At 32.5% G+C, this 9,756-nt stretch overlaps 1 protein-coding gene across 4 annotated transcripts; it reads left to right on the top strand.

The window, feature by feature from the left end:
• The first annotated feature begins 3,446 nt into the window (after positions 1-3,446).
• Positions 3,447-8,799, top strand: LOC111407707 (probable LRR receptor-like serine/threonine-protein kinase At4g36180). 4 transcript variants are annotated; one of them, XR_002705158.1, is made up of 9 exons: positions 3,450-4,053; positions 4,175-4,330; positions 4,790-4,882; positions 4,980-5,054; positions 5,286-5,441; positions 5,542-5,688; positions 5,909-6,055; positions 6,340-8,322; positions 8,430-8,797. XR_002705158.1 is itself a non-coding variant. In XM_023037350.1 (8 exons), the coding sequence occupies exons 1-8, from the start codon at positions 3,690-3,692 to the stop codon at positions 7,767-7,769; spliced, it is 2,568 nt and encodes an 855-aa protein (XP_022893118.1). In that variant the 5' UTR covers positions 3,450-3,689; the 3' UTR covers positions 7,770-8,797. The 4 variants fall into 4 exon arrangements, 3 of the variants coding, with proteins under 3 accessions (XP_022893120.1, XP_022893119.1, XP_022893118.1); XM_023037350.1 differs by having other exon boundaries at positions 6,340-8,797; XM_023037352.1 differs by lacking the exon at positions 5,909-6,055 and having other exon boundaries at positions 3,447-4,053; positions 6,340-8,799.
• The last annotated feature ends 957 nt before the right edge of the window (positions 8,800-9,756 follow it).

Here is a 9,756-nt window from a genome sequence, read left to right as displayed (position 1 = left end):
AACCAGAGATCATTGAAAGGATAGTGGAAGTCAATGATAAGATCCATACCAGGATAAAGGTTGCACAAGATAGACAAAGAGCTATGCTGGTACCAAAAGAAAAGATTTGGAATTCGAAATTAGGGAGAAGGTTTTTCTAAAAATGGCACCAGTAAAGGGTGTACTTAGGTTTAGCAAGAAAGACAAACTACGACCTCATTGTAGCGGACCTTTTGAAATACTTGACAGGGTCAGAAATGTAGCTTATCGATTAGCTTTGCCGCCTAAACTATCAGCAGTTCACAATGTGTTTCATATATCATTGATCAAAAAGTATATGCATGATCCTGATCACGTGATCAATTATCAATCTCTGGAAATATAGAAAGATTTATCTTATGAGGAATTACCGGTTAAAATGCTGGATCGAAAGGTACATAAATTACGGAACAAGGAGATTCAACTGGTCAAGGTGCATGGAATAATCATGGAGTAGAAGAAGCTGCTTGGAAAAGAGAAGAAGTCAAAGACAAATATCCGACACTCTTTGTCAATCTATAAGGTAAATTTTGAGGACGAAATTTTTTGTAAGGTGTAAGGGATGTAGAAGCCCAAGAAATAAAATGAAATTAGGCTATTATTTTGTGATGATCTAGCAACAAGAGCTTAGCCCATTTAAGAAACGAGCTATGGAAGCTCAACCCATTTAAGATTATAAAAGCCCAAACCATAAGTTAATTAAAAGCCCAACAATTTACGAGATTAAGTTTAAATAAATTTGATTACAAAGATTTAATGAATAATTGGGTTGCCTCAATGGTCTTCTACATAGTATTTCATATGGGCAACCCAGATTCGAATCACCATGTAGATATTTTCATAAAACATTTTATATGAATTTTTTTTTATGGCTTAGAAGCTCTTCAAATTCTTAGTTAAAGACCAAATTTAAGAAAATTTAATGATAATACTATTTCCTCATTTAGTTTTTCATTAAAAAGGAAGATTACAAGAAGAGAAATGACATTTTTTCGCTACGCCCCTCAAGTCCGAATTTACTCTTATTTTCTCTAAGAAAAAAATATTTCATGTCAAGTCAGCTTAAAGAAATAACAAGGGTAAAAAAAAATAAAAAGGCTTTCTACACATTTTGTTCTTTTATATCCAAAAAAATTCAAGGTAGGTAGAGGTGCATGCGTTTATTTCGTTTTCAAATTATGATTTTTCGATAAATATTTGAATGAAATGGCACCTCCGGGTACGGTGCTTTGGTACTACAACAGTTTGAATGATCATTTTTCGGCTCTACGTGTTATGATAATGCTATATTAATTGGATTTTGCCGTAAATCCAATTATGTGTGACGATATGAATTTATAGTTCGAAATTTCTAATTTGAAAACGAAATGCATCGATGATATCTATTGAGTTTCAAACTCATGAGTTAACTCCCTTCCTACAGGTTAAATATATCACTTTAGGGCGTCGATGATGGTATAGGATGATGCAACATGCTATGGACGAAGCTTGTGATTTAATAATTTTAATTCGATCATAAATGTTTACGTTTGTTTCTTTTTATATGGATTTCTATGGACGTTATATGTGGAACTATTTTAAGAATATTTCTTCATGAATTATTTAGTTTAAAAGTAGATGTGTTATAAAAGTTATTTTGCAAAACACTATTTACAAAAAGAAAGGGGAAAAAAAGTGTTAGCAAATTAAAGTATTGTTGCCTTTTTTAAATATTTCAGTTTCTATCTTGACTTTAAAAATTTATAACTCGCTCATTACTTGAAATTTTTAGACAAACCAATGATGCTGGATAACAACGTAGGTTAGCTACTGAATAAACTCGGAATCGTGGCAATCCGATGTCGGTAGGATTTTATATGTCACTTAAGGTAAACTGCACTGGCTAGCGTTGCTATTTTTCAGCTTTTGCCTTGACTTAAAAAATTCATAACTCAACCAATACTCAGAATTTCTGGATGAAACCAATTGGATTTGATAGTTTCATGGATTAACTACTGAATAAATTGGAAATCATGTGGTTTTGATGTCTGCGAAATTTTATATGTTATTTTAAGTGAACTGCACCGATTTGCCTTTCAACCAGGTCGCTGCTAGATTTTGAAAAATATTTTAATATCTCATATGATGCAGACGGAAGCTAATTTTGGCTATGTCATATTATAAGATGTTCCATACTTTTCCTTAAAATTTTATGAAATTTTGACATTAATAACTATGCAAACGAGTTTATTTTAAAACTTACTGTATGAAAATGGGAAATCAAAACAGATTACTTACTTTCTTACTTCTACATGGAAAACTATCATACCTTTTATTTATTTGGTAGATATGTACTTGCCATTATTCACGTAATAAAATAGGCATATACATGGATTTGCTCAACTCTTTTCTTCTTTAATATACGCCTTTGAAATTATGTTAATATTATGTTACTATCTAAAAGTAGATTTTAATGGAAAATTCATTGGTAGTTATTTAAAATATATATATATATATATATATATATATAGTTCTTAAAGAATTTTTTTGCTTAAATTCTTAAATTAAATTATTATTTTAAATAATTTCTAAGTCTAAAATTAAGATACAATTATTTGAGTGACAATTTTGTACCAGAGGGTCGGGCGTTACAATAAGGTTCCTTCACGGAGCATTAGTGATGAATAAATAAATGACAGATTTTGAGTCGAATTAAAATCTTGTTTATATCCTTCAACGACAAAATATGAAAGAGAAATAATGAACCATATTTCACGAAATAGATATGTCTTCTCGTGTAATATAGACATTTATAGGTTGAACCCCAACCTTAAGGTGGGGCAAATTGTAGAAATTTCGTCAATTTCCACCACTTTGCGGAACGTGGTCCATGGGGCACTGCATTACTGAGAAAATGTTTTTGGAGTGCAAGATATTTGTCTTCTTCTACCAACTGTCAATCCATTAATGATTTGATTGTAAACATTAAAAATAAAAAAAGTACAACCAGGAATTTAAATATCATTTACGTTAAAGGTACTAAAAATGAAAGGGGGAAAAAATAAAAATGCGTTTAGTTATAGCAATAGATATGAAGTTATAGATGCCCACAGTGGATAGGATAAAAATGCCTGTCACTCTACGTTAGCGGTTATAAATTTGTGTATTTTTTTTTACTTGCAAAAATTAAAAAATTAAATAATGCTTCACCAACTTTGAATCTGGTTTGTTATTTCCCCATTATTCGATTCGTTCACATTTCCTGTGTCTTCTTTTCATTTATTGGCTAAGCTTAAAAATTAACTTCAATTAAACCGACATTTGACTCCGACCACACACACACTCTCTCTCTCTCTATTTTTTTTTTTTTTTTTTTATCTCAATCCATACCTAATAAATGAGATAATTGGTAGTTGGGTCTGCCAAACTAGTAGATAGAAAATATATGATAAAGACAGAATGGAGAAATTTCTTTGTTCGTTTGATCCTCAATCAATCAACCGAGTATGGGCAATTTCCAATTAATCAATTAAACAATAAGAAAGTGCTAAGAATTTTACAACTTCGAGGAAAAGTCTATAATTAAAAATGAACCACCTAACACGGCAAATCCACTTACTGCTATAAATTGGAGAGTTTGCAGCCTTGTTTATCCAGAAAAGTAAGAATTCGTGGTTTAGTATTTAAGAAAGATGGGAACTAAGTTAGTGGCAATGCTAGTGATGATGGTGCTTTCATTGCTAAATGGATGGTATTGTTTAGGGTGCTGGGAGGAAGAAAATGTTGCTCTTTTGCACCTTAGAGAAAATATAAACTTCCCAGATGGAGAATCGCTGTCTTCATGGGTGGTTAATGAGACTGCAACTGATTGTTGTCGATGGGAATCGGTTGAATGCAGCAACACAACTAAAAGAGTAATCCAGCTTAATCTTTTTAACATCAGGGAGAGGGCATTAGGAGATTGGTATTTTAATGCGTCTCTGTTTCTTCCATTTCGAGAGCTCAGAAATCTCTCTTTGAATTCGAATCAGTTAGTAGGATGGATTGAGAATGAAGGTATGATGAAATCTCTTCTTAAGAAGCCAACCAGTTGATTAAATTTTATTACTCCTCTGTTCTTTGGTTGTCTAAGTTTTTCCTTCAAGTGATTTTATAGATATATTGAACCTTGTTGCAGGTATTGATAGACTGTCGAAGTTGAGAAATTTGGAGGCCCTTAATTTGAGTTGGAATTCATTTGATAACAAAATTTTGTCATCTCTTAGTCGGCTTTCTTCTCTAAAGTATCTGGGCTTTCAATACAACTATTTAATGAGAAAAAAAATCAGCAACAGTAAGTTCAATATACATTGTATTCTGCTGGTTCTTTGATAGATCATTTGATTATCTAAGAATAGCCACTTCGAAAATTATGCTAGTTGCTTTCCTATTAGAGCAAAACATTTGTCATTTTCCCCTTCCTAATACGGTTAGCATTACCAAACGTATATGTTAATGTCATTGATTTATTAATAGTTCTAATCAACCCAAGTACTAATTCAAATGTAAAAGATTAAGGGAACTTCTGGTACAAGACATATACAACAAATAAGACCTTTTTTTTTTTAATAATTTCTTTTCATCTAATATTGTAACACACCTTATTACAGAAGTATAATATAATTTTTTTGATTCCCAACCATTATGCTTGTGTGGGTACTCTTAATCGACATTGATTTCCTCTGGGTATTATTTCAATTTTTATTAGCTTGACGAAACATAATATTATTTTTTAAGAGAAATAATTGTCTAGGCAGTGAAAGGCTCTTCGGATTAACCAAGCTGGAAGTTCTTGATTTCAATGGTAACGATGATATTAGCAACGGCGACATTCTGTCGATACTAAGTGAGTCTCCTTTTACAAGTGTGATAAATTGTTTTTATGTCAAAAGAAGACTATATTGTTATGACCTTTTAATAAATTTACTTTTCCTTTTTGATAGATCTGAATGATTTTATCAATTTGAAGGAGCTCGACCTAAGTTACAATCAATTTGGAAGCTCGGGTACCATTTATGGTGTATCACCTGAATTCATTATTTATCCTTATTCATTATTAATTTCCTTTTCTTGTGCCTTATTATGCATGAGCCGAAGCGTCCCTGTTATTTTGCTCCCAGCCCTTCCATATCACTAAATTAGTAGTTTGTTGTTTATTACATTTCATCGTCGATACTTAAACATTTTAATTTTCCATTTCTCAATAATTAACGTTGATGAATATTACCCTAGATAGTTCTCCATTCCAGGCATCAAAAGTATGCATCGTCTTCGAGTGCTAAAATTAGATGGCATAATTTTCTCCTCCAACATTAGCAACATGGTGCAATCTTTGAGGGCATTCTCATACCTCGAGCACTTCTATTTTCGGTACAATTATATAAATGAAAGTATTGGAACTTTTGGTAAGCATAAAGAGTTGTAATTCCTAGTCACAAAAATTATATTACTAATTATAATATGAACTCCAATTTTAATGCACATTCCATTGCTTTTGTGTATAAGAGTTGAGACATTTAAGATCGCTGGAGGGACTATTCTTGGACAATTCTACAGTCGATGGAAACTTTCTACAAAGTATTGGAGCATTGAGTTCTCTCAAGATTTTATCTTTGTCTCGTTGCAAACTCAATGGCAACCTACCCGTTCGAGGTAAACTTCAACGACTTGTTTGGTAAACAATGTTTTCCATGACTTAGCATGCTCATTAATAAATTGTTTCTTCAATTATTTCTATTTTCAATTATATAAACGGAAATATAGAAACATTTGGTAACCCGAAAGAGTTGTAATTTCTAGTCACAAAAATTATATTACTAATTATAATATGAACTCCAATTCTAATGCCCATCCCATTGTTTTCGTGCATAAGAGTTGAGACATTTAAGACAGTTGGAGCAATTGTTCTTGGACTATTCTGATGTGGATGGGAACTTTCTACAAAATATTGGAGCATTTAGTTCCCTCAAGATTTTATCTCTGTCTAGTTGTGGACTCAATGGTACCCTTCCCGTTCGAGGTAAACTTCAACGACTTGTTTGGTAAACAATGCTTTTGCGTATGAATTTTTATATTTGTAAAAATTATGTCCAGCATAAAAGAATTTTTTATAGAGTTCTGGCTTTGTCCCTCATAAGAGTTACATTCAAAATAAGCTACTTATTGCCATATTTCACCAATAAAAATGTAATTTTCTTACTTAAAACGTAAGTTCGGACACAAAAATTTTTCTTACCTTTTATGGGCGAAGTCTTTATACTCTCTATTTTTTTGATGGCTATTGAAGCAGTGATTTTTTTGCAGGGTGGTGTGAACTTAAAAACCTCCAAAAGTTAGATTTGAGTTGGAATGAGTATGAAGGAATGCTTCCTTCATGTGTTGCGAACATGACCTCTCTTAGATTCTTTAGGCTTTCTTACAATAAGTTCACCGGAAATATTGCCTCATCTCCACTTTCCAAACTCACATCGCTTGAATATCTCTCCCTTTCAAGTAACCACTTTCAAGTTCCAATTTCTTTCAAGGCATTCTTCAATCATTCAAACTTAAAGCATTTATTTGTGCGAACCAATGAAATAATAAATGAAAACGAGTTGGAAAAATGGGTTCCCAGTTTTCAACTAGAGGATTTTGATATTTCAAATTGTAGTGGCCATCCAAAACTACCCAACTTCGTTTACTATCAATCTAACTTGAGATTAATTGGTCTCTCAAAGAGCAACATAGGAGGGAATTTTCCAGCTTGGTTGTTAGAGAACAACATAGGACTTTCGTATCTTTTCCTGAGGGCTAATGCTTTTACAGGAACTCTCATGTTGCCAACAAGCACCAATCATGACATGCAGGCTTTCGATGTATCTAATAATAAGTTCAATGGACGTATTCCAATTAACATAACTTCTATTTTTCCAAATTTGTATTTATTAAACATGTCAACAAATATGTTTGATGGGTGTATACCTTTTAGTTTTGGTGACTTAAAATATATAGATCAACTGGAGTTGTCCAACAATAACTTGTCAGGCACCATTTCAAGTAGCTTGTCTACCATAAATTTAATGGTGTTAGACATTAGTAACAACCATTTGTTTGGCAGAATTCCCACATCAGTGGGTAATATGACATATTCGATGATAGTCTCTATGTCTAATAACCAGCTCGAGGGTCCTATCCCCGTGGAAATTTGCAATCTCAAGGATCTTCTCCTCTTAGATTTATCTCATAACAAGTTATGTGGTTCGGTCCCATCCTGCTTCAATACATCAACAATAAGTCATGTCTATCTGAACAATAACCAATTAGAAGGTGAGCTGATAGAAGCATTTTATAATAGCTCTTCGTTGGAGTTATTGGATCTCAGAGAGAATAAGTTCACTGGAAGTATCCCTCAATGGATTGGCACTCTATCAAGCATGAGATTTTTTCTACTCAGTGGTAACCATTTTGAAGGCACGATCCCTCACCAGTTTTGTGAGATGAACAGAGTAAGAATGATAGACCTTTCTTTTAATTTCTTTTCGGGTCAAATCCCGCAGTGCTTTGGTAGCATATCACTGGAGAAAACCAAGAACTCTGAGATAACAATTCAATTACGCAATGTGCCAATTACAGTGACATTTACGACAAAGAAGAATTCTTATCCTTACAAAGGTTACATCCTCAATAACATGTCTGAAATTGATCTCTCTTCTAATAAATTACATGGTGGATTCCGGACAGCCTTGGAAAGTTAAGTGAGATCCATGTACTCAACTTGTCCCACAACAATCTTAATGGAACAATTCCAGCAACATTCTCAAGCATCAAATCGAGAGCTCAGCTCTCTCCTATAACAACTTGGGTGGGAAGATCCCCAATGGTTTGATTGAGTTGGGAAGATCCCCAATGGTTTGATTGAGTTAAACACTTTAGAAGTCTTCGGCGTGGCACATAACAATTTAACAGGTACTATACAAGAGAAAGGTCAGTTTGGAACCTTTGGTGAAGATAGCTACCAGGGAAATCCTTATCTTTGTGGTCGTCCATTGCCAATCAACTGTACTAGCACTGGATCATCACCTATCCTACCATCTGCTAATGATGAAAGTGAGGAGCGAGGTTTCATGGACATGGAGGTCTTCTACGTAAGCTTCGTCGTATCTTACATATGTGATGTGCTTTGCATTGCTATAGTTCTGTACATAAATCCTTACTGGAGAAGAGCATGGTTCCATTTCATTGAGATTTTATATAATCCATTTCTGAGGGCCAAGTGTTCTGGATAATTTTCCCACATTCCAAATAAAGGTACCTGCCGTAATTCCGTTATGAAGATCATTGTATACTATACTAACTTTTTTGTAACTAATATATTTTTATCATTTTTTTTTCTTTCCGGATTTCATCATTCGAAGTAAGGAAGCAGATGTAGGTTTGCCTTTGATGTGATTTGATGTTGTAACTATTAATGAAGTTAGGTATCAAACATTTGGTTAACGGAAAGATTTATTTTAATGCTTCTCTAGTTATTTATTTATTCATTTTTGCCTTAGCCCATATTTATAATTTTTGCATTACTTTGAATCACATTTTATCAAAGAGAGAGAGTGCAACCTGTCGTTCAGTCTTTTGTTCCTGTCTCTAGGAGTGTTACCATTACTTAGAAGTGATTGTATCTTGAAAGTATGTAAACATCGGGTAGGAAAAAGTTGCCTTCAAGGAAAGAAAAGTTAAACGGTTGGGTTGAACACTAGAGGCAAGTATAGGACGTCATTTTTTATTGTATATTGATTTTTACCTTTAATAGTTTATTTTTTAAAGTAATAATGCTATGTAATCCTATTGGTGTTTACACATGGTTCGTAAATTCTTGTTTAGATATAATTTTCAATTGATTAATTAAATGTAAAATATAATGCTAAAATTTGAATGTAAAATATGAGATTTGTTGAAAAATTCTAGAAATTTTAACATATCGAAAAAGTTAATGCTAAAATTTAGCAATGTGTATTATACACTGCTTGAAACGAAAAGAGCTTTATGATGATGATGACAAAAACAAAAATGATTGAGCCCCATTTTTATTGAACAATGCATTTTGGAATAGTAAATTAATAGAGAATGTATTTTTATAAAATAATGAAAAATTTTAGAATTACGTGTAATATTATTTTACTAAAAATGTCAGTTGAAAAAAAGAAAGAAAAAAATATATTTTAAAAATAATGAGAATTAAACAAAGGCTAAGAAAGGTGGTTGTGTCTCCACCTCGCGTACACACACAAGAAATTTTTCCATACATATGATTTTCAATTGACAAATTATGGGGTATCTAATTTGTTGAAAGGCAAAAAACAAAAAAACAAAAAATAAAATAAAATTTGCTGTAAACTATTTGTGGAAAATAATTAACATTATTGCAAAATTATAGATTAGTGTACGATGGAAGTAAAAACTTTGACTGGTGGTAAAAGTAGACAACTAAACCAAACAAATTTTCGAAAACTAGCTTTACTAACTTCAGCAGTTTTAAGGTTAAGGTTGGATTTTCCGGACCATTTCTCCAAATTAACATTAGGTTCCTCTTCCCAAATTGGACTGTCATCGATGTATTTGAGAACTTATCAATTATAATAACATAATAAAAAGTGACATTTTATCTCTTGCTAGGAATTAAAAGGAACAAAAAGCATTTCGTCGTCGTCATTGGAGCCCTCCTTTCCGACTTACAAACTGATGCAT

Source organism: Olea europaea, chromosome 13 (genome assembly GCF_002742605.1).
Source record: "Olea europaea var. sylvestris chromosome 13, O_europaea_v1, whole genome shotgun sequence".
Lineage (NCBI taxonomy): Eukaryota > Viridiplantae > Streptophyta > Magnoliopsida > Lamiales > Oleaceae > Olea > Olea europaea.
The sequence above is the reverse complement of the archived record's forward strand: the minus strand, read 5'-3'. Positions and strand labels throughout refer to the sequence as shown.

Coding starts and splice junctions, on each gene's coding strand:
- LOC111407707 (XM_023037350.1), top strand. CDS start 3,690: ATGGGAACTAAGTTAGTGGCAATGCTAGTGATGATGGTGCTTTCATTG. Junction 5,055..5,285: donor AAGCTCGGGTACCATTTATG/GTGTATCACCTG, acceptor TCTCCATTCCAG/GCATCAAAAGTATGCATCGT. Junction 6,056..6,339: donor TGGTACCCTTCCCGTTCGAG/GTAAACTTCAAC, acceptor ATTTTTTTGCAG/GGTGGTGTGAACTTAAAAAC.